We start from the raw sequence: 24755 nt of genomic DNA, 5'->3' as shown, positions 1-24755 counted from the left end.
GGAACCTGAGGAAGATACTAGGAAGCTCTTTGCCAGGAGACTTCTGCAAGGGCGGGGCCATGCCTGGTGGGTATCTGCAAAGAATCCCTTGATCTGTGTCCCTCTCAGCTCTGTTTTCCCATTTGCGCATGGACTGAAATCCCTAGGTCAGTGCTCTTCCCTGTGCAGCACTCACGTAGGACTTAGAGTGATGGCCTGTGCTGGCTCTGCTGGGTTCTACATCCAGGGTGAGCGCTCAGGCCTCACCACAGGCTTGTAGTAAACACCCCCAGAGCACCTGGGCCCACTGCAGTTTCCAGTCATGGCTACCTCTCCCAGTCTTAACGGGTCTGAGGTTTGAGAAATCGCAAATCAAAATTTTGTTTACAGTAGCTGGGGGTGTCTGCTGAGTGAGCAGGATCCATCCACCCACAGCAGCCTCAGAGCTTGGGAAGGGGGAAGAGGGATCACACTGGCTCGGCCCAGAGTCCTGACAATGGCAGACAGCTCAGTCCTCCCCATGTGGCCACAGAGCAGCACAGGTGCTTTCCTGTCTTTTCCACCTGCAGAGTTGGCTCCAGGCTGGCCCACCTGGGGCTCTCCTGGCCGTGCCGCCAGTCAGGTGTCAGGTGTGCTCTGAGACATAGAGGCCCAAGGACAGTGTTCAGTTTGGGGCCTAAGTTGATGTCTCATTAGGGCAGCAAATGATTCACTGAGGGAGAAATTGAGGCCCAGATGAGGTGAGTTTTTAGACGTCGTTCAGTTTTTCAATAGCAGAGCCATGCGTCAAACCTAGGTCTTTTTTTTTTTTTTTGCGGTACGCGGGCCTCTCACTGTTGTGGCCTCTCCCGTTGCGGAGCACAGGCTCGGACGCGCAGGCTCAGCGGCCATGGCTCACGGGCCCAGCCGCTCCACGGCACATGGGATCTTCCCGGACCGGGGCACGAACCCGTGTCCCCTGCATCGGCAGGTGGACTCTCAACCACTGCGCCACCAGGAAAGCCCCTAAACCTAGGTCTTTAACTTACATTTCAGTGCTCTTTTCTGCTGTATTATCCCACCCTCTACTTGTGTTAGAGGAAACAAGATATAAGAGTTTCAGCTTTGAAATCAAGCAAACTGGCTCTATCACTCACTCGCTTTGTGACCTTGGGCACATTCCTAAGGTTCTCTGTGTCCCAGTTTCCCCCAAGTAAATGGTAGCTACTGTTTTTAGTGTAATGCCTGCTGTGGTTGGTCTCGGGCTAAGGGCTTATGTGCCCTTCGTGCTCTTAGCACAAAGAGAAGGGTGCAGAGAAGGGTGCAGAGAGAGGCCTGCCCAGTAATTGCGAGGGCTGGGGAGTTTTCCTTTGTGATAGAGGAAAAGACGAGACTGCACCTTGTCTTCCTTCCTCAGTGGCTCAGGTAATAGGGAAAAGTCCTCAGGAAGCAGGAGTAGCTGCCTCTCTGGCACAGCTTGCTCTGGTCTCTGTCAGCTCTGTTCTTACCCTCTTTCTCCTTTTTGTTATGTTCCAACTTACCCTTCAAGCCTTCTCTAGGATGCCTTTCCAGCCTCTTCCCGGGCATGCTCAACCCTTCCCTCTTACTTTCCTCTGGGGATTCACAGCCCTTTGTACCTGCTTTTTTGTTTGTTATTTCAGATTTGCCCTTTTTTTTTTTGAAGTAGAGTTGATTTACAATATCGTGTTAGTTTCTGGTGCACAGCAAAGTAATTGTACCTGCTTTCTGTATAACAATCTGTTTTCCTGTCTGTTACTCTTTAAACTGGAAACTCCTTGAGGGTAGACACAGCTTTGTTCATCTGTCATCAGCACTCAGTGTAAGGCCCAGCAAGGAAGAAGTGCCAGGAGATGAATGCTAGAAGTTACACAGAAGGAAGCTGGGGGAGGTGGGAGAAGAGTCTGGCCCAGCTTAGTTGTGGGGAGAACCGCTCCCTATGTAGTGTCTGTGCATAGGTGAGGCAGCTAAGGCAGTTTTTGGCTACAATCAGAAGGGAGGAGGGCCCAGAAATAGTTCTTACAGGTTAAACAGATACCTCAGCACAGAAGGCTGTGTAAATGACAAGAGAAACTCCTAGCACATACATTAGTGTGGGCAGTAGAGCGGTGGAGAGAATAGACTGGGAGAGGGGATTCCAGAAAGTGATAATTATTGGAGGCTCACATTCTCAGTGCTAACTGGCACCCCGAAAATTCTCACCATCACCCCTGACTGTGTTCACATGTAAGCATCTCATTTGTTTACACCCTCCTCCCTTGCCTCGGGCCTGATTGTGTTAACAGTTGACCTAATTTTGCTAAAATCTGTTTGCAGCACTCAGGCTGGGAATTCTGCCACCCTCTGGCTCCCCAGGTCCTAACCAGCTTCCCTGGGTTCGCTCTGTTCACCTAGCCAGCCACCTCTGCTCTCATGAAACCTCCATGGTTTCTCTGTGGCTGTGTTCCCTGGTGTGAGGTGGATTCTGAGAGCTGAGCTCCAGTCGGGGCTGTGAGGACAGCTTGCCATATTTTTTCTGATCCCAGGAGCTGGTATTTATTTGCCTTCCACGTGCACTTTATATTGTACCTCCCCTTTCCTGCTAAAACCTCCCTTTCTTCTTCCCTTTTTCTCTCCTTTCCACCTTTGCTGAGTACCTGCTCTGGCCAGCCTCTATGCTAAGTATGAGGCTACAGAGATAAGTAAGTCTTGTGCCCTGGTCCTGAGTAACTCACAGATTACCAGAAGGTGACTGCCATGGAAGCTGAAAAACACACAGGGCCGACCTTGAGATAATACGTGTTTTTAGCTGTCCAAAGAGTGGGTTGGTCAGGGAATCCTAGTTCAGAGGAGAAGGAATGGGCAGGTCTCTGTGAACTGTGGTAGGCTGGGAAGGTGGTGGGAATTGAAGAATAGGATTGAGATTATGATAGGAAGAGGTACATCACTAATAAGGCATAGACTAGACTCTTAAATTCCCTATTTTCCCTTCTTTTTCTGACACAATAGTTTATAGATTCTGTATTTGTCAGGGTTCTCCAGAGAAACAGAACCAATAGGTTATGTATATAGATATATATACGAGGAGATGTATTATGAGAATTGTTTCATGCTATCATGGAGGCCAAGAAGCGCCACAATCTTTCCGTCTGCAAGCTGGGACCCCAGGAAAGCCAGTGGTATAATTCAGTCTGAGTCTGAAGGCTGAGAACCAGGGGAGCTGGTGGTGTGAGTCCTTGTCTGAGTCTGAAGATTGAGAGCCAGGGGAGCTGATGTAAGAGGGCAGGGGAAGATGGATGTCTCAGCTCAAGCTGAGAGAGCATATTTGCCCTACCTCTGCTTTTTGGTTCTGTTCAGGCCCTTAGTGGCATGTGGACGATTGGATGATGTCCAGTCGCATTAGTGAAGATGACCTTCTTTACTTAGTGTACCGATGCAAATACTAATCTCTTATGAAGACAGCTCCACAGACACACCCAGAAATAATGCTTTACCAGCTATTCAGACATCCCTTAGCCCAGTCAAGGTGACACATAAAGTAAACCATCACAGATTCCCTTAGGACTGTGGGGTTCAGCCCGGGGCCCCACTGAAGGGAACTGACAATTCTCACATCTACTTCTCCAACTCCTACCTCTTCCTCAAATTCCACATCTACATTCTTTATTACCTATGGGATATGCCCATCTAAATGTCTCCAAACACCTCAAAGCACTTTCATTTACAACTATGCTTTTGATCTTTTAGTAATTCTGTGATAATGCATTTTACAGTTGAGGAAGCTGAGACCCAGATGGGGGAAATGAATTTCATGACAGATTGGGGCAGAGGCAAGCATAGAACCCAGACTTCCTCATACTAAGTGCAGGATGCTTCCTCTGATGAAATAAAAATTTCTCTACATGAGGCCTTACGTGTAACCTCAAAGGCCTGGCCATTCAGCCTTTGGATCTTCACTGTCCTGATGACAGTGCCACAGCCAGCTCCCAGCATGTTGTTTCGTGGGAAAACTCAGGCCTTGGAATCCTTAGAGTTGAACTCAGGCTAGATCAGGGGATATAGGCATCTCCATGGTGAGAGATGTTTGCATGTAGTAAAACAGAAACAATACCTGCTGCATGAGTATGAGAAAGTGGGGTGTAGCAGAAAGACCGTGCAGTCAGGCAAATCTGGATTTGAATCCAAGCTCTGTCACTTTTTATGGACTCTGGCAAGTCAGTGCCTCTCTGGAGCCTCAGTTTTCTGGTCTACAGGATGGGAAGACTCTACCTTATAGAATAGTTGTGAGAATTTGAAATGAATATAAATGCCCGTTCCATTTTATATTTTCTCTATTTCCTTTCTTTGCTTATGTGGATTAAAGAGAGGGAGATATCACACTTGAGGCTTGTCAGTGAAGATTCAATCCCACTAATATTTATTGAATACCTTCTGTGTGCTGGTCAGTGCTGTGCTGGGCACTGGCCTACAGACGAGGGATGATCAGTAGGGGCCACAGAGTAAACCAGCTAGATTAGACTTATTTTCTTCCCGCCAAGCTTGGTAGCCCACGGGATGCGACAGGCAGTATATTTGAGCTTCAGCTATGCATTTGAAAAGGCAGAGGGATATATGGGATGGATGCTTGTGTATTTAGGTGGAGTCAAAACTGGCTGAAGAGACCCAGGGGGTGACTGATAGAGCCTATCCTTGCCCCTGGTCATTCAGTATTTTTATTTATGCGTTGGATGAGAATATGAAGCTGGGAAAAATAGGATCTTGTTTCAAATCGATCTAGAGAAGGTAGAATAAGGGACTGAATAGAATAGATCCGCGCCCAATCTGTATGCCCACCTTAAGAACTTTGAAGTGTTGGAGGTAATAGGGGGAGGGTGCTGGTCGCATGGAGTCTTGTTTGAACAGAGTACCTTTGACTTTGAGTAGGAACGTAAAGGAGATGTTGATGGTGAGAAACCCTGGGAAGCCAAGATGAAAAGTCTTTAATAAACAGGGGAGACAAACAGTACCCCAGCCTTTGGTGGAGGCTGGATAGGAGGCAGGTGTGTTCCAGAAAGGAAAGCAGCTCACTGTGCTGCAGAGATATCCCTTCTTGGGACCTGAAGGACGGGAGAGTGGGGACTTGAGAATGGCTGGAAGTATAGACCTTCCAGGAAGCTAGAGGATGGCCGCTAGAGGACCCTCAGTTCTCTCTGTTAGAGTCTGGCATAAACACGTAAAGGACACGGCTACACCCTGGACCTAGTAACTCCCCTCCCTTGGATGGAAATAGAATGTGCTAATCTGTCCTTGACCCCACACCATCCCCAGGTCCTACTGCTCAGCCTTTCAATGAGGAGCTATGAATATAACCCTTTTTGTCAAACTGGGCCTCAGCTCCATGCAGTGGGATTTCAGCTCCATGTGTCTTTTCCTGCTGTCTAGACCCTGCCTCAACTCGGTGGCTCCACTGGATCCTTTTGGATTCCCCTCAGCCCCTTGTCCTTACTGGGCACGGAAATCCCGTCAGTCCTGCCTCCCCCTCCCCAACACCAGGTGACACACTGTGCACAGGACGTCATTACCTCTTTTCCCTCGTCTGGGGCCCCTCTGAGCCATAGCTGCTCTATCTCAAGTGGAGTACAATGCAGGCAGGGCCTACAGGAGCAGGCTCTTTCCCTCCTGGTGTCTCTTTCAGTCTCCTGTGCTGTGGCCGAGAGCCCAGGTCTGGCACACCGGGACCAATCTCAGACTCCAGGACTGCCCCTCTTCTGGCTGGCTCAGTTCTTGGGACATGGTTTTTACTCTTATCTTCTGATGTTATTCCTTGTCTAGCTTTTTGGTTTTGCTCTGGAGACTGAGCATTGCTTTGAACCCCAGCTGGCGGCCAGGGCCCTCGCACCTCACCAGATTGCTGCCAGGCCTTCCCTGGAGGTATTCTCTCTTCCTGGCACATGTCATGTCTTAATGTGTACCAATCTCTTGATGCTACTCCTGTTCTACCTGGTCTCTGGGCTGAGCCGCAGCCTAGAAATGCTCTCTGTAGATGAGACTTGCAGACCTTTACCTGCTCTGTTCTTTGTACCTTGTACCTAGAATAGCCTCGTAGTCCAGGAGACCCAGCTCCTGCAATAATCTCAGTCCCACAGCCAGTCCTCAGGCTCCAGTGACATTGCTTGGTACCCTTACCAGCCATCCCCTTCTACCTAGTGTAGCACTGTAGCCTTGCTTACCCTGTAGGGTAGAAGCCACTGCATCTGGGCACATGGGCTCATCGCAGCCCAGAATGGCTGGGATGTATTGAGAAGGCACTAGTTCTCTTCACTGCGTATTAGGAGAGTATGATCCAGTAAGCTTCCTGTATTGCTCTAAGGCCTCTCATCCTTTCCAAACTAGGCCTTGACTTAGTAGAGAAAATGGCACAGAGTGTGGCCAGTGTGTGTCTAAGAAGAGAAACGACTTCCTCCTGAGCGGGAAGGCTTTGTGGAGGAGGGGATGCAGCAGAGTCTGCAGGGCTAAATGTGTAGTGGGCACCCTGACTCACTGTGCCCTTCTTCTCTGGCAGTGACCCGCCATAATCACCTCAAGGACTTCATGCTTGTGGTGTCTATCGTTATTGGTGTGGGCGGCTGCTGGTTTGCTTATATCCAGAACCGTTACTCCAAGGAGCACATGAAGAAGATGATGAAGGATCTGGAGGGCTTACACCGAGCTGAGCAGAGTCTGCATGACCTTCAGGAAAGGTAAGGCCCTGTCCCTTCCCCACGGCCCTGGTGCTGCCATCTCTTGAGAGCCTCCAGTTTCCACCTGCGCTGTGGGCCGTCTGGCTCCTGAGACCCTGCCGACGACGTAGAGGCCCAGGCTGTGTCATCCTTCCAAACCTGCATCAGAGCCTAGGTTCCTGCCATTCCATTCGCACAGGCAAGTATTCTTCCCCAGGGCAGAAGCTTATTTCTCTCTTTTCTCCCTCGGAGCTTCAGAGGGAGAAGTGTGGAGCTGTCAGAGGTCTTGAGCTTCCCTGGTTGGATGACTAGTTAGGGGTCATTCTATCCTCCGTCCCACCTCTGGACTGCTTCCCTTCCCATAGAAGTAGACATAATTAACTGTTCTTCACTGTTTCCCAAAGAAACCTCACAAATCCGTCTTCCTAATACCTTTCATGCTTTCTTGTACAGCATCTAAATCTCATGAGACTCACTTGTTGTATGACTTTGGGTAAATCCCTTTCCTTTCTGGGACTTATTTCCTCATCAGTAATGTAAAGGCATTGAACTAGGAGAATACCAGGGCCTTCTAGCTCTGATAGTCTGGTATTCTGTTTAAATAAAACATGGCTTAGAAACTATTGTAGAAGATCTAGCTGTGAAGAGAAGGTGCCAGTCAGTCAGCCAACCTAAGTATTGGGTTGGCCAAAAGTTTCCTTCGGTTTTTAAAGTAAAAATAAAAGACACATTTTTCATTTTCACCAAGAACTTTATTGAACAGTGTATTCACTGTTTTGTTCCACTACCTTCTGCCATTTTTCAGACAGCTTCGTAGTTCCATCTCCCCAAAACTTTTTATCTTTTTGAGCAAAGAACCGTTCCAGGTGCCTTTTACAGTCTTTCAGGGAATTGAAATTTTTTCCATTAAGAGAATTTTGTAAAGACCGAAATAAATGGAAATCCGAAGGTGCAATATCTGGTGAATACGGCGGGTGAATCAGAACTTCCCAGCCAAGCTGTAACAGTTTTTGCCTGGTCATCAGAGAAATATGCGGTCTTGCGTCATCCCGATCAAAGATTATGCATTTTCTCGTGAATAATTCTAGACGCTTTTCGTCGAGTGCTGCTTTCATTTGGTCTAATTGGGAGCAATACTTGTTGGAATTAATCGTTCGGTTTTCCGGAAAAAGCTCGTAATAGAGGACTCCCTTCCAATCCTACCATATACATCACCTTCTTTGGATGAAGACCGTTCTTTGGTGTGGTTGGTGGTGGTTCATTTCACTTGCCCCACGATCTCTTCCCTTCCACATTATTGTACAGTATCCGCTGTTCATCGCCCGTCACAATTTGTTTTACAGACAGAACATTTTCGTTACACTTAAGTAGAGAACCGCATGTGGAAATACGGTCAAGAAGGTTTTTTTGCTTAACTTATGTGAAACGCAAACATCAAAGCGATTCACATAACCAAGCTGGTGCAGATGATTTCCTACATTTGATTTGGATATTTTGAGTATGTTGGCTATCTCCCGCGTGGTGTAATGTTGATTATTCTCAACTAATGTCTTGATTTTATTGCTATCAACTTCAACTGGCCTACCTGACCGTGGAGCATCATCCAGCAAGCACGAAACTTCGCAAACCACTTTTGACATGTTCAGTCAGTCACAGCACCTTCTCCATACACTGCACAAGTCTTTTTCTGTGTTTCATTTGTGTTTTTATCTTTCTTGAAATAATAAAGCCTAATAAGCTGAAAAATGTTGTTTTTTTCTTCCATCTTCAATATTAAAATGGCTACACAAAAAATTCACCAATTTTTTTTTTTTTTTTTTTTGCGGTATGCGGGCCTCTCACTGTTGTGGCCTCTCCCGTTGCAGAGCACAGGCTCCGGATGCGCAGGCTCAGCGGCCATGGCTCACGGGCCCAGCCGCTCCGCGGCATGTGGGATCTTCCCGGACCGGGGCACGAAGCCGTGTCCCCTGCATCGGCAGGCGGACCCTCAACCACTGCGCCACCAGAGAAGCCCAAAAAATTCACCAATTTTGATAAGTTTGTTTTTAAATGCATGCTGATATGACAGCTGTCACAATACAATCTAACAAAATTGTTTCTAATGAAGTTAAAGACAACTAAGCGCTACTGGAACCATCTTACAGAGAAAAACCAAACGAACTTTTTGGCCAACCCAACACTTCCTGAAGTCTAGGAATCAGGTCTGTGCAGGGAATTGTAAGGAAGTCACTGCTCCTGGGGCCACAAAGCTCACACTTAAGAAGGAGCAGTGACTCAGTGCCAGCTTATGGGACGAGAGCTTCAAGGACTGGAAGGGCACAGAGGTAGGAGATGAGTGGATGTGGAGTCTGAGGAGGTGGCCTTGAAAGACGGGTAGGAAAGATGTAACCTGGTAGTTCTGGTTGAATGTATAGAGTGAGGCCAGATCCCTGGCACCTACAGACTCACATGGAGAAATTTAGCAGGATGCAAAAGGCAATAGAGTCAATGTAGGTATTTGGCTTTTTTGCTTTGTTTTGGTTTTGAGAAAAGGAGAAGCCTACTTCAGGACTGTCTTTTAGAAAATTATTCCAACAGCCTAGGGGCTCCAGTTGGGAAGTCTTTGCAGGAATCCATGTAAAAAGGAATGAAGAAGTCTGGCTCTTTTCTGTTATTTTAAAATGATAGATATAATTTTCTTTGGAGGGATGGGGAAAGGATTTCTTAAGAGCTAGGTATTGTTAAGTACTTAAATGTATTATTGTTTTTAATCACCACAACCCTGTTAGGTAGGTATTGTTATCCCAATTTTCAAGTTGAAGAAATGAAGCCTCAGAGAGGGTGAGTGTCAGTAAGTAGTAAGCTAGGAATTTCGACACCCACAGGGTGCTGCCTCAATAAAGGCAGGCTTAGCAGATTCATTTCCATGGGCTGGACTTTTAGGAGGCAAGTGGAGTTTTATCTTGGAGCCGATTCCTGGCTACTTTGCTGGACCCCCTTGTTCCTGGGCCCTTTTCCAAACGGGGGCTAAATGCTGCTATGTGGGCAGTCCCCGTTCTTCATTTGTCTGAAAAACATGTACTGTTTTCATTCCAAAGGCAAAGAATCTAGGCAGGAGACATTCCAAGTTTGGGGATAAAACTAAGCTCCCAGCCCTCCCTGCTCCGCACGGCCTCCAGAGCTAAATGACCACTGCGGCACTTGGAGAAACAAATGCACACACTCCCCAAAGACAGGCTTGCACCTGTGCACACACATATCCTCCTCTGACAGTGTCCAGAGCCCATGTCCCTCCTTGTCCCTCCTCACTTTGGCAGGGCTACACTGTCAGCCACCAAAGAGCTTTTTTACAGAGTTCCTGATATTTTGGGTGAATAAATGTAATGCTACATGTGCATTCCAGTTAGGATTTCACTGGGTTTCAAGATAATTCTTTGAGGCAGGCAGGAATTTTGATTCCCATTTACAAAGGAAGAAACAGGCCTAGTCCAGGGAACAGACTTGTCCATAGTCATACAGCTGCTTAGAGCCAGGGCTTGCAGTCAGGCTGCCTGATTTTCTTGCTTGTAATGGTAACTGATTGCTGCCTTCAGGGTGCTCAGTCTTCTGTGGAGGAGATGTAGTGAGACAAGGCTTGATTGTATATTCATTTTCTCATTTCTGTACCCAGTGGTATTTATTGATCTTCATCTCTATTAGATCCTGTTAGGGTTATGAAAGTGGGTCAGTTCTGATTCTACTTTAAAAGGAGCTCCCTATTGTATGGAGAAGACAGGCATATCACAGGCTTTTCAGAAGAGGCTGCTTCCGGAGAGGATAATATTTCAGTGAAGAATCGAATCCCTAGTGGTGTAATTTCAAGCAGTGGGGTCATGGAAGAATACAATAAAGGAGGACATTCAGCAAGGGGAAGGTGATGGGGCTGGAAATGGCGCCTCTGATTTGTTTTTAGCTGTGCATGTAGCGCCACCTGCTGTATACCTTAAGGAGGTTCAACTCCCTTTCACTCCAGGAACAAAGTAGATAGAAGGCTGCAGTTTGTCAGCAGGAAGCTTGCAGCCTAGACATTTTTCCTCTTCCCTCCTTACTTGTCACCACATCTGTTGAGGCTTCAGTCACTGACACATCTGGACTTGGGATTATTTAGAGGCTGAGTTCTGTTTCTGCCTCTTCTGTTTCACCTTCTTAATTAACTCAGCGGTCAGTGCCCTTCTCTGTGGGCCCTACTTGTTCTGTATCCTATCCTTCCTCTTCTGTACCTCAAGTCTAAAGCCATATATCACTTGTCTTCTTCCTCATCCTTTCCCCCTCTTATCCTGGTTCCCCGGTAACTTGGTGGTTCCTACTAAGATCGGAAGACCTGACAGTGGCTAAGTCCTTTCCCTCTTCCAGAGGGACTAGCCAACTGTTACTCTTTCTTCTGGGTCTAGTCCCAGGCCTCACCTTCCCTGACTCCTTTCAGGCAGAGTTGATCACCCCATCCCTGGGGCCTACCCAACACCTTGTATATCTCTCTATCATAGAACTTATCACACTGTGTGCACCTATCTGTTTACTTGTTTATATTGGACTAGATTATGAGTACCTCAGCAGCAGAGACAGTTTTCTCACTCATTTCAATATACCTAGGGCTCAGCACAGGGCTTGGCATTTAGTAGATGCCTTAAAGTACTTGGTGAATGAATGGATGGATGAATGAATGAACATAGATATGTGGCGGAAAGAAGGGAGGAAGGAAGGAAGCTTGGTTGGATGGATGAGAGGTTTTGTCAGTAAACAGAGGGAATGTGTGGGTGGGTACAAGGGCATATTTTCATTATAACTGATGCCCTTGAGATCTTACCCACCATGGAAGATACTTAGGAAGGGAACTCAGGGCTGGGGGCAGCAGGGGCTCTCCCAAATCCTGTCCAGCCCCTTTGGCATGAATTTCATTTTTCGGTGCTGCTGGGAACAGGTACTCAGGAGTCCAAGAGGTACAGCTCAATAGTTCCTCTCTCATCTTCCTTAAATCCCCCCCACTACCACCACCCCTGTCACATCTCACCATCAGGCTTTCTCTGGGTCTTTGGTCTAGCTTGCAGGGTTTTCTACATTTTTTGCACCTTCCAGATGCCTTGGTATAAGGGTAGTAACTGTGGGATTTGAAGACATACAGATTGGAATTCTGGTCTCAGTTCTACATGCAGTTAATTCCTGTCTCTAAGCCTTCATGTCCGTATCTGTCCCAGGCTTATAATGATACAATATGTCATTATCTGCAGGGAGAACAAATGTGAAATACCTTGTAAATTAGTAGTTGTTACGATCTGAGTATGTGAGACACCTTAGAAGGAAGGATTCAGGTACCCAGGAACCTAGCTTCACAGCCTTTATTACTGGCAGTAGAATGATGGCCCACATGAGAATTATGGTAGTGACCGTGGTTTCTGTTGGCCCTGAGCTACCTCAGAGCCAGGCAGGCAGCAGAGTAGGGAGAATATGTTCAGAGTGCTGGAGCCCTCATTTTCCTCTTGGATGCCATGCCTCGTGGCGTGTTGGCTGGCGCCCGCTTGCCTGGCCTTCTCCAGCTCCCCGCATCGCCCCCCAGGCTGCACAAAGCTCAGGAGGAGCACCGCACAGTGGAAGTGGAGAAGGTACACCTGGAGAAGAAGCTGCGTGATGAGATCAGCCTTGCCAAGCAGGAAGCCCAGCGGCTGAAGGAGCTGCGGGAGGGTACTGAGAATGAACGGAGCCGCCAAAAATATGCTGAGGAGGAGTTGGAGCAGGTAGGGGAAATCTGCGAATTCTTGGACACCCCGAGGGGGTGGGGTAAAAGGGCAGGGGCCAAAGGTCTGGCTAAGAGTAGTGGGAAAGTTGCAAAAAATGGTCACTGCAGTTGTCAAAGAACAGTGAATAACAGGTGGTAACAGTTATTTTGTTCCTTTTTAATTGAGGTATTTACATAAAGTATACAAATCATAAGTATACAGCTGGCACACTTTTACATATGCATGTACTTGTGTAACGACCATCCAGATCAAGATACAGACTCTCTTAAGCACTCAGAAGGCTCGCTTTTGCCTCCCCTTTCTCCCTGTCAGTATTCCACCCAAAAGGTAACTACAGTCTTAATCTCTAAACCAGATTAGTTTCACGTGCTTTTTGAACGTCATCTAAATAGCATTATACAGTATGTATTCTTTTGTGTTTCGTTTCTTTCACTCAACATTGTGTCTGTGAGAGTCATCCATGTTTCATGTAGTGATAACTGATTTATTTCCATTGCTGAGTATTAATCCATTGTATGAATATACTGTAAATTATTTATCCATTCTCCTGTTGATAGACTTTTGGGTTGTTTGCAGATTTTTTTTTTTTTTTGCAGTTTATCAATGACATTGTTTATGAACCTCCTTGGTGGGCATCACTTATTTCTGTTGGATATGCAGTAGGTCATTTATATATTTAACTTTATCAGAAATTGACTATTTTCCAAAATGGTTGTACCAATCTATACTGCCACCAGCAATAGTGTGCGAGTTCTAGTTGAGCTACAACCTTGGTATTTTTAGGCATTTTCATTTTATACATTCTGATATGGATGTAATGGTATCTCATGGTGATTTTAATTTTTATTTTCCTATTGACCAATAATATTGAATACCTTTCCATAAGTTTATTGACCACTTTATTTGGGAATCTCTTCTAATTTAAAAAATTGGGTTGTATTTTTTCTTAATTGATTTGTAGGAGTTTTAAAATATATTCTGGATGTAAGTCTTCATGTCTATATATATATACATACATATTGCAAATATTTTCTCCCAGACTGTGGCTTGCTTTTTTGCTCTTTTAATATTGTCTTTTAATGAACAGACGTTCTTGACTTTAATGAAGACCAATTACTCAATCTTTTTTTTTTTAATGGTTGATGTTTTTTGTGGCCTGTTTAAGAAATCTTTTCCTAACTCCAAGATATTTTCCTCTAGAAGCTTTATTGTTTTACTTTTCACATTTAGGGATATGGCTTATTTCAAACTAATTTTTATGTATAAGATGAGATAGGAGATCAAGATTTTTTCCCAGGTAGATACGCTGTTCTGTGGTCTATATGTCTATCCTTATCCCACATTGTCTTACAACAAGTCTTGATATCTGGCAGTGTTAGGTTCTCCAGCTTTGTCCTCCTGCCAGATGGCCTTGGCTATTCTAGGTTCTTTGCATTTCCATGTTGGCTTGTCATTCCGTTACAGTGTGCTCTGCTGGGATTGTTATTTGTTTTTACATTGAATCTATAGATTAATGTGGGGGAAAACTGACACTTTAACCAAATAATTATTCTAATTCATGAGCACTGGTTATCCTGTCACCTATTTAGGTCTCTAAAAATTTCTCTCAACAATGTTTTGTAGTTTTCAGTGTAGAAGTCTTGCACTTAAATTTTTTTTTAACTTGTTCTTATTTTTCTAGCTGCTTGAGATGGAAGAATAGGTTATAGATTTTAAACCTTTAATCTTTTCTAACACATGCATTTAGAGCTATAAATTCGCATCTCAGCACTGCTTTAGCTGCATTTACTAAGTTTTGATATTTCATATTTTCATTATCATTCACTTCAAAATATTTTCTAATTTCCATTGTGATTTCTTATTTGGCCTGTGGTTATTTAGAAGTGTGTTGCCTAATTTTCAAACACTTGGGTACTTTCCTATTTATCTTTCTCATTGATTTCCAGTTTAATTTTGCTGTGGTCAAACAGTGTGTGCCATAGGGTTTAGTCCTTTCCAATGTGCTGAGACTTGGTTGATGTAAAGAGACTACACAAAACGATTGAAAGGCAAAGTGTCAGACTGGATAAAAAACAAAACCCAACTATATGCTGTTTACAAGAGGCAAGCTTTACAAATAAGGATACAAGATGGTTAACAGTAAAAGGATGAGAACACTAGGATAAACACTAAGCAAAATAAAGCAGCTGTAGCTATATTAATATCAGACAAAGAAGACTTTAGAGAAAGAAGTATTACTAGAGACAAAAATGGACATTTCACTTATGATATGTGTGAATTAAACAGTAATATATAACAACCTTTAATTTGGTACACCTAATAATATAGTTAAAATACATATGTAAAGCAAAAGTTAAGAAAACTAAAAGGACAAATTCATAATCAAAGTTAGAGATTTGAGCATCTATCTCTCAGTAATAAGCAGCCAAAAATATCAGTAAGGATATAAAAAATTTAAACATGGTTAATCAATTTCACCTCATTGGTGTATATAGAGCATTTTACCCAACAACTGCAGAATACACGTTCTCTGTAGTGTGTATTATGCTTAGTTCTGTTCTTTATTTCTCTCTGTGCTTTGGTTTGGTTGTTTTATATTGATCTGTCTTTGAGTTCCCTAATCCTGTGTTCTGCCGAGAATTGTGCTATTTAGCCCATCCAGTGGAATCCTACTCTCGGATAATGTATTTTTCTAGAATGCCCTTTCATAGGGCATTTTCTAGAATGCTCTTTTATAGGTTCTCATTCCCTGTCCAGAGTCTCCATGTTTTCATGTTTCCTGTCCATCTTTTCCCATATTTTCTTTAACATTTCAATCATAGTTGTTTTAAAGTCCTTGACTGGTAACTCTTAACATCTGGATCATTTGTGGGACTGCTTATTTTTTCTCTTGATTATTGCTTATATTTTCCTGCCTCTTCTCATGTCTAGTAATTTATTTTTATTAAATGCTGGACAGTGTGCATAAAAAATAATAGAGGCTGCAGGTGATTTTTAATCTTCCATCAGATATAGGGTTCTGTTAGGTATGTTGGGTGAGGCTCTGATTGCCTCAAGCCAATGAGAGACTGACATATGTTGGAACTGGGTTGTAGTTTAATAAGACTTGGTCTAAGGCTCATTTGTCCCAGTTTCTCAGGTATGCCCCTTCCTGACTTGTTATTCAGATCTGGTGGATTTCTTTCTCCTCAGCCCTGAAAGGCTATGAGAGATTCATTTCTGCCCCTTGGAGGTTTTTTTTTTTGCGGTACGCGGGCCTCTCACTGTTGTGGCCTCTCCCGTTGCGGAGCACAGGCTCCAGACGCGCAGGCTCAGCGGCCATGGCTCACGGGACCAGCCGCTCCACGGCATGTGGGATCTTCCCGGACCAGGGCACGAACCCCTGTCCCCTGCATCGGCAGGCGGACTCTCAACCACTGTGCCACCAGGGAAGCCCTCCTTGGAGGTTTTTAAGTTAGCGCTTTGTCCTCCTGCTCCTCATAGCTTCAAAGTTTTGCAGCTACATCAAACTGCTTTTAATGTAGAACTTGATCTTACACTTCCAGACTCGGTGTATCAGCCTCTAAGGTATCTGTTCCTCATTTTAAATCTATAAAGCCAGGAGTGGGCCATTTTATAGTTTCCTTTTCAAGGAGCAAAAACCAATTGATGCTTCATCTTGTCATTGGCTTTCAGAGGAATGAAGGTGTTCTGTCCTTAGCTAAGGCCCTCCCGGTATATATTAGGTTCAGGGGAGGACCTCAGGCCTGCTATGGGATACTTCCCCAGTGGCTGAAGTTGGGCATGAGACTGCTCTCAATCTCTTTTCTCTGGGATTCTGACCAGCTAAAAGTCAGTGTTCAGATGGGGGAGTTGGGGATCATTTATACTGGTAGGCTGGGTGAGATAGAAGGAATTCAGTGAATATAATGGATTCTGTATATACTCTCAGATTCATGCTTAAGTGCTTTGTGACCATCTGCTTCATTTTATGCTCCTTGCTGAGAAGTCAGTGAGGAGGTTTCTGCTTACACATTGGTCCTTCCATATCTTGGCCTCTGTTGGCAGTGCCCATGTTAGGTATAAGCTTGCTTGTTGTTTTCTTGCCTTGTAGAGAGTGCCTATTACAGCCTACCCACCCATCTCAATGGGAGAATCACTGATAAAGTCTCTGGGCTGGAGGAGACTTTGGAGAGTATTCAGGCCAATCCCCTTCTGGATCAGCAATCATTTTGAAGGTCTTTCAGACATGAGCTCTTTACATACCTCTCATGACGGGGAGCTCACGCTCTCCTGAGATCACCCCTTCGCTTACAGTTTGGATTTGCATGGGAGAAAGCCTTACACTGATTGAGGTCTGCTTTAGGAAACACATGGTCACACAGCCAGTTGAGTGACAGACCAGGGACCAGATCATATTTCCAGACTCCCAACCAAATGCTTTTCCTGCCACATTGTGATGTCTTGGGTCCAGGAACAGACCCAACTGTCAGAAAGAAGAGGATTTATTGAGATAGCCTGTACCTTACGAGAGCAGGGAAGATTGCTGAGATTGGCTATATGATGAGGAGAGGCAACCAGTATGTGAGAACAGATTGCTCTACTCTGGCAGCAAAAATAAATAAATAAATAAATAAATCTCCATCTGAGTTCTGGTTGACACTACTGACTGTGTGACCTTGAGGAGGTTACTTTCCTTCTCCAAGCTTGGTTTCTTGTATGTAAAATACAGAGAATAATCCTTGCCCCTTCTCCCTCTTGGGAGAGTTGTGAAGCTTAGGTGAGACAGAAGAAAAGAACTCTGAAGTATCATACAGAGGCATTGGAGAGGGTCTTAGTAGTAGTAAGGACTCACATCCTCTTGGCTACACAGGTCCGGGAGGCCTTGAGGAAAGCAGAGAAGGAGCTGGAATCACATAGCTCATGGTATGCTCCAGAGGCCCTTCAGAAGTGGCTGCAGCTGACACACGAGGTGGAGGTACAGTACTACAACATCAAGAAGCAAAATGCCGAGAAGCAGCTGCTGGTGGCCAAGGAGGGGGTGAGACCTGCCTTCCTGCTGCCCTCTTGTCTCCCCCCACCCTCCTTTCACCTGCCTTTCTTCCTCCTCTCTGCCTCTCTATATCCCTCCTATTGGACACAGAGACATCCTGGTGTTGGGTTTTGTTTCTTTTCCTGATAATACAGTTTCTAATAATGTCTTCAGGCTTCTGGAGGAGGGAATGAGGGTGTGGGGCTACTCCCACCTGCCTTTTGGGAAAGATGAAGCAAGTGGAGGCAGGTAGAGGGAAGTCTCTGCTGGCCCCAGACTGACATGGGGACAGAATCCTCCTGGGGCCAGGATCCCTCTGCTTGTCTCACTGCCTCTATTTTCTTTCTTCCCCTATGCTTTTCTCTCCTGTTGCCTTCTGTTTTCCTTTCCCTTCTTGTCTTCCTTCTTCTTGTGCAGCCTAAGCTGTGCTAGGAGGAAGGGGAACCAGTCACAGAATAGCATTTCTCATTTCTCCAGCCTCTATCCCTGCTCTTTTTAAGCTGAGGGCCTCATCTTTGCAGGCTGAGAAGATAAAAAAGAAGAGAAACACACTCTTTGGCACCTTCCACGTGGCCCACAGCTCTTCCCTGGATGATGTGGATCACAAAATCTTAACAGCTAAGTAAGTAGCCCCTGTTGCCCAGCTCTGGCGATGTCCATCCCATCCTCAGAGTCGGAGGTCGTCCAGGGCCTCCAGCCCTGACTCTGCTTCTTCACTGGTAGAGGTACAGCTCTGGTCTCGTGCCGCAGCCCTTGGCTATTTCCCACCTTGCTCTTAAGTTTATGATTTAATTGTGTTTCTTATTTACACATATCCCCCCAACTTGCTCCTCTGAGAAGCAGCCTCACTTCTGTTGGGGCTCACACCCATGCCTGCCATTTCCTTTCATCCCTCTTCAGGCAAGCTCTGAGCGAGGTGACGGCAGCACTGCGGGAACGCCTGCACCGCTGGCAACAGATTGAGATCCTCTGTGGCTTCCAGATTGTCAATAACCCTGGTGTCCACTCCCTGGTGGCTGCCCTCAACATAGATCCCAGCTGGATGGGTAGTACGCGCCCCAACCCTGCCCACTTCATCATGACTGACGATGTGGACGACATGGATGAGGAGATTGTGTCACCCTTGTCCATGCAGTGTAGGTGACCTCTTGGCTGGGGAGGAGGGAAGGAGCCTTTGATGTGCAGATTGAGAAGTTGGCCTCTGCTGTGCTTAAGCAACATATGGGGCAGAAACCAAGATGGTTTAACTCATGACCTTGGTTAGTAAAGCATAATCCGCATCAAGATACCCCTTTATAATTGTCCTTTTGGTGGTTTTCCCTTTGCTATATATTCTGTTTACCCTATGGGTCTGTTGTGTTAAGTGTGTCTCCCTTCACTCTTTGTGTTTTTTTTAATCTCTTTATTCTCCTTTCCCCCCGCTCCTATCTATCTTTATAAAAATAATCTCCTTTAGTGGTTCATAATATAAAAATGGCATTCATTTTGACTACTTATTGCTTTAATTGGTTTTAATTTTATATTCCTTACTTTTAACTGCTAAAGTAGTTGAATGGAATGATGTCTCTTTCTTTTTGTTTTTTCGTGTGAGGCCCCAGGAAGCAATAGTCCCTTACGGTAAAAGAGCCCTAAATCCTCCAAGCCAGAAAGACATTCTTGTCCAGGAGGGATCTCCTGCACAAGCATGTCTGTCTTTCCACCTGAACTCTCGGCCATCCCCACCCTCTGTCCTGGGTCTTCCCTCTTCCTTTTCTCCCCTGCGAGTGGTAAGAGCTGAGTAGAGCAGAATTGAAGGAGACAGCACTCTGTGGGAATTCTTAAGTGAAGGAAGGGACATACCCCTTACTGACCCTGTTGAATTTTTCTCTGGATCAGAGGCTATTTTAGATAAATAGGATAGACTTTTATGGAAAAGCTCTTGTGCTGGGCCCATATCCCATGAGTGCAGAGGGGATGGCAGAAAGCTGGGCTGGGTTAGGGGCTCACTTTCAGAAAGTCAGATTCTTTAATCAGGCTGGATTCCAGCTCCAGACAGGATTTATTTGTAAGTTTCTTCAGCGATAGTCTGCCTCTGGGCAAGCCTCTTCTTTCCCTGGGCTGTTAACTTGGCAGGGCTTTAGTCAGAGGCCCAGCAAGGTTAGGATCCCTAGCAGGTAGAGCTTGATCTTGATGTATTGACCTAAAGGCTCCCATGTTCTCCGGGTTGGGAGGGACCTTCATTAGCTCTGAGCCACCCACCCCTTGCCCCCTGGCCCTTCCCTTATCCCACTGAGGGGCAGGGCGAAGCCCTCTGTAAATCAGATTCTCTTCTCCTTTTGGCCTGGCTGTTGGACCCTAGATGCTGCCTGGCTGATGGGGCGTAGGTTCAGTGACCGCTCTCTCTGCTCAGCATCCGCCGGCTCGGATGATCAGTCCCTCTGGAAATACCCGGGTTTGAGGAGCCCCTTTGGGGCTTTTGTTTTTCCAACTTTTGGGGCTAAACCAACACTCCTATCCCACGGGCCCCTTCTCCTGCCTGCATCCCTCCCCTGCCTGCTCTGCTATTCCCTCACCACGGTCCCTACTAACTTCAGGGAAGGGTTCGGAGGTGAGAAGAATCAGCCTGCTCAGCTGAGTGCTTGAGAGAGAACAGCCATGGTGATGGGAGGCTTAGGCTTCTCCTTTCAGCCCAGCTAGACAGATGTCCTGGCGGCCCTTCATCTAGCTGGGCTGAGATGAAAGAGGGAAGGAAAGATCCTCTTCCTCTTTTCTCCTTCTGTGTTCCCCTTCTGTCTCTCTTTCCCCGTCCCTATTCCATGCCTCCTCTTCCCCTTAAGCCTCCCTTTCATGTCTCGAAAGCCACCAGCCATAGAAGCCCTGGCTCCCTAGCTCTCCATCACCATGGAACTGTGTTCTCTTCCTGGTGGCCCTTCCAAGGCTTCTGCCATCCATGTAACCGTGTCCTTTCTCCCATCTTTAGGGAGAAGGCAGGGAGGCCCATATATCAGGGTAGAGGAGAAAAAAACAAAGGTGTGAATTCTATTTTCAACTGGAGCTGGGAGTGAGCCCAAGAGGGATGTTCTAGCACATCTCTAAGTTATCTGGTACCCACATACCCCTTCTCTGGGCATGGTGGCCCTCATCTTCCAAGAGCCTGATCTGCAGCATTGATCCAAGAGCTGGTTCTTTGTTGGGTACATGCTTATTAGAAGAAATTTGGATAGTAAAAAGAGTAAATGTGGGCATAAAAAGGTACCTGTAATCCCGTCATATTGAGTACCTTCTCTTTCAGTCTTTTGTCTGTGAATTTTTAAATAATTTTTTTATGTGGTCAAGATAATGATAACCACTACCATTTATTGAGTGCCATGAACTGTGTCAGGTACTTTAAAAATATTATCTTGAAGCCTCAGGACAACCCTGAAGGATTTTGTAAATTAGGAATTAAAATAGGGAAGTAAGTTACTCAAGGTCACAGCTAGAAACAGAAAGGCCTTGTTTCAAATTCCTGTCTTTTTTATTCTATAGCTCAAGGTATTCCTTTTACATGAAATTTGGTAGCCTTTTGTTTTTCCTGAGCATTTTAATAGACATTTTTCTATGTTTTAAAAATCTTCTCATGAGCAGCTTTTTTTTTGGCTGCGCAATGCGGCTTGCAGAATCTTAGTTCCCCAACCAGGGATCGAACCCAGGGCCTGGCAGTGAAAGCGCTGAGTCCTAACCATTGGACCGCCAGGGAATTCCCATAAGCATCATGTTTAATAGCTGTGTAACCTTCCAGCAGTTGGATGTGTTATCATCTTCCTGTCGTTCCACCTTTATTTTTACTTTCATACAATTGTTAATAATGATGTGATGAGCATGTCTGTGTATAAATCCTTGTCTGAGTTGTGAATTATTTCCTGAGTTTGGCTTTCTAAAAAGGCTGGTTCTTAGTGCCCTCCCGGACCTTGTCCCAAACCCCTATCCTACCCCGTCCTGCCTGTGCCCTCCCACTAACTGCCTTACCATCTCCCTTCATAGTAATGTTGGCCCTAGGTCTGCTTCCATTGGAATTGCCATTAAAACTGACCTGGGTACCTCATCTTCAACTTCCCCTTCCTTTTAGGACCCCTGGTGGGAGGTTTCGGGGAGGAGGCGCCCCATTCTCCAGATTGGCCACTGAAGGCCCAGAGTGGTCTCCAGTAAGCATTTCTCCATGGGCAAACCTGCTTGCCACCAGCCCAAAGTAGGCTGGCCCTTCCTCACACTTTCTTCACTCTCCTTGCAGCCCCCAGCCTGCAGAGCAGCAGCGTCCGGCAGCGCCTGACGGAACCACAGCATGGCCTGGGATCTCAGAGGTTGGTAGAGGGCGAGGCTGGCCGCTTCTTGACAAGCCGGGTCTCTCTGCGGCGAATGCGCAGCCTTTCATCTGGACAGTCTTTCAGTTCTGAAGGCCTCGGGACCAGCGCTCCATCTGCCTCTGCTTCTTCTTCCTGCTCCTCTACCACCACCACCACTGCCACCACCTCCAGCACCATCACCACCACCACCACCTCCATCACCACCGTCCACATCCACCCTGTTTATTACCACCACAGCACTTCCTATTTCCTCCAGATGGAGCCCTACCCTGACCCACCCCCTTCTGACAGCACCGCTGTGATGCCTTGGCATTCAGAGACCTTGGGGTACCAGCTGTCTCTCTTCTCTTTCCTTTCTCCCTTCCTTGCCCCTCTGCTGCCTTTACCTCGGCCTTTGCCTGCTGGCTGCTGCTTGGTCAGCTGCGGGGTGTGTGTGTGCGGTGGGGCACTTCTCCTTGTCCTATCCTTTCCCAGCCTGCGAATCCTCCTTAAGGTCAGCCTAACTCCCTAAGGCTTTCTTCCCTTCTCTGTTTGGGGTTTGCTGACTCTAAACATGAGTAACAACCCCGCTGCCTCACGGTCCTATAGCACCTTGGCCTAAACTTTCACATCTGTTATCTCAATGGAGTCCTCACTTCCTTCACACCCTCAACGAACATTTATTGATACCTACTCTGCCAGGCTCTGCTGGGCATGGGGATTCGTAGATGATAAGATACAATCCCAGCCATCAAGAATTGCAGTCTGGTCTGGGAGAGGTACATAAATGATTCTGGAACAGTTTGATAAGTGCTAAGGGGGTGTTGAAGAAGGAATGGCTAACAGTGTGAACCCGGGTGGAATGCTTCACAAGAGAGATGACATTTGTGCTGGCACCCTGTGTGCAGGCAAAGGAGAAAGTGTATTCTAGGCAGAGGAAACACATGCACAGGCATAGAATTTCAAGAGAACCTGATCTACGTGTGGTTAGAACATTGGCTATGTGTTGGTGGGAAGGGGTAGCAGATGAGGCTAGAATGATGAGGGGTTCTGAAAGGACACGGGCTTTGGCCATTACCCTTTAGGAGACGGAGAACTGCAAAGGGGTTTTTAGAAGAAAGTGAATTGGTCATATTTGCACTTTAGAAATAACATTTTAGTGGCCTGTATAAAGGAAACAATGGGGAGACTACAGGAATTTGGAAGTCATTGCAGTAGGCCATCAGGGGAGGTAACAAGGTCTTGGTATAGAAACAAGAGGATTAATTTGGTAACTGGCTTTGAGGGGCGGAGGAGAGGAAGGAGTGTAGGATGATGCCCAGGTTTCTAGCTTGGGTGACCGAATGGATGTAGTACCCTTCATGGAATTACTCTTCAGAAGGGAGGGAAACAGATTTAGGGGTTTTGGACAAGCGAGGTTTATAGGTCGGGCCGGCATTAAAAACACTCACGTCTGAGAAGGAAGTTAAGGTTCTGAAAGGTTAAGTAATTTTCCCCAGGTCCCAAAGCTAATTAGGAGCAGAACACAGACTAGGACTTGACTTTCCATTCCAGGACACTCTGTCGGATATTTTTGTCCTTTCACAAGGTCTCAGTAAGTGAACTGTATCAGAACTGGTGAAAGGCTTTCTCCCACAGCCTGGTGTGGCAGCTGCAGGGACTTTCCCTGCTATAGCTCAAGGTGATAGGCTAGGGTCAGATATAGTAGCCTTGACCTCACCTGAACAAGCTTAGAGGACCCTCAGGAAGTCCCTCTCCTCTGGAAGGACCTCTCATCTCTGAAGCTGTGGCCACGGCTCAATCCTGGTCTCTGGGTTGCAGCCGCCTTACCCTGTTGCTTCCTTTTGGTCCTGCCTCACCCTGGATGCCAATCTCTCTAGCTCTGCCCCTCGAACCTCTGGATAATTATCCTTGAAGGCTGTTCCTTTCTCTTTCACAAAAGGACAGCCTTTACTAGAAGCAGAGCTACTCATCTTCATCCTCACCCTCATCTTCATCCAAAAGCCTAGGCAGGGAGACTGCCCTTCCCAGTACAGATGGAGAGGACTGAAGTGGGTTGGGGGCACTAGAGGATGCTGTGAATCTCACGCTCCAAGGCCCAGGCTGAGGGCAGTGGGGGGGGGGGGGGGGGGAAGTACGTGCCTCTGCCTGGCCTGTTCACTACTGAATTTTCTTTTGCACCATGCATCAGAGGATCGTCTCTAAAGGCAAACAGGCTCTCTAGTAAGGTTAGTAGCTTGGGGTGGGAGCCCAAGGCAGCCCAACCTTTGGGGAGGGACACCCCTGACCTGAATTGTCTCAAAGACTCAGGGAGGGAAGGTGAGCTTGCCTCAATGGGCCTTTCCCCTCCTATATCCACCCAGGCTTCCTCCCAGGTTCTTTCGTTGATGATGGAGGCACAGAGGGATGGGAATCATGACCAAATGGGGCAGTGGGCCAGGGGGAGTGAGTCTGGGTAGACCCCAACCTCTTGACCTCTCGTCCTTCCTTGGTATTAGAAAGGTGGGCTCCTAGGATCCTCACCTCCTCAGCCTAGAGGGCCCCTCTTCCCGGTGTGGCTGCCCCCCAGAATTTCCTTGGCACCATGCTCAGTGGTTCACACCTGTGTGGCAAAGGCAGGATACGGAGAGGGTCATCTTGGGACTTAGAGAAACAAGGACACATTTAGATAGAAGCAAGGACACCATCTGAAATATGAAAGCAAATATGAGACCGTTCATAAACACTAGAGTACGTGGCTGAAACAGTATTTGGAATGGGAGTTGGAGCTGGGATTGTTCTCTGCTATCCCCTGTCTTCAGCAAGGTACTGGCCCACAGCCTGGCTGCTTAAGTTAATTGTTTCCTGCTGAGAATTAAACCTATAATAACTATTAGTCAACCTCCTGCTTTTGCCTGTTTTTGGAGCCTGGTGCCCTCCCTAATTTTTCCACCCACAGCCTCCTTCTTTCCGGGTCCTGCTGTGCTCTCCTCTCCCACTCATGACCCTTTCCCTTTGGTTTCCTGACTTGGATGTTTAAACATTTCCCTTAGCCCTCTCC

General features: G+C 46.4%; 1 protein-coding gene across 7 annotated transcripts in view; it reads left to right on the top strand.

Moving 5' to 3' along the window:
* The window catches only part of STIM1 (stromal interaction molecule 1), a 195776-nt gene that overhangs the window by 167630 nt on the left and 3391 nt on the right, over positions 1-24755 (top strand). For 6 of the 7 annotated variants that reach the window (XM_027115569.1, XM_027115573.1, XM_027115572.1 and 3 more), the window contains 7 exons: positions 6497-6674; positions 12223-12400; positions 17256-17423; positions 17936-18036; positions 18315-18550; positions 19753-19845; positions 21664-21733. In XM_027115569.1, the coding sequence (XP_026971370.1) occupies positions 6497-6674; positions 12223-12400; positions 17256-17423; positions 17936-18036; positions 18315-18550; positions 19753-19845; positions 21664-21733 (1024 nt within the window). The remainder of the gene's footprint in view (positions 1-6496; positions 6675-12222; positions 12401-17255; positions 17424-17935; positions 18037-18314; positions 18551-19752; positions 19846-21663; positions 21734-24755) is intronic. The other variant, XM_027115571.1, reaches the window with a different exon arrangement.

This window comes from Aethalodelphis obliquidens, unplaced genomic scaffold (genome assembly GCF_003676395.1).
Source record: "Aethalodelphis obliquidens isolate GAN/ISIS:26980383/991018 unplaced genomic scaffold, ASM367639v1 scaffold14, whole genome shotgun sequence".
In the NCBI taxonomy this organism is placed as follows: Eukaryota; Metazoa; Chordata; class Mammalia; order Artiodactyla; family Delphinidae; genus Aethalodelphis; species Aethalodelphis obliquidens.
The sequence above is the reverse complement of the archived record's forward strand: the minus strand, read 5'-3'. Positions and strand labels throughout refer to the sequence as shown.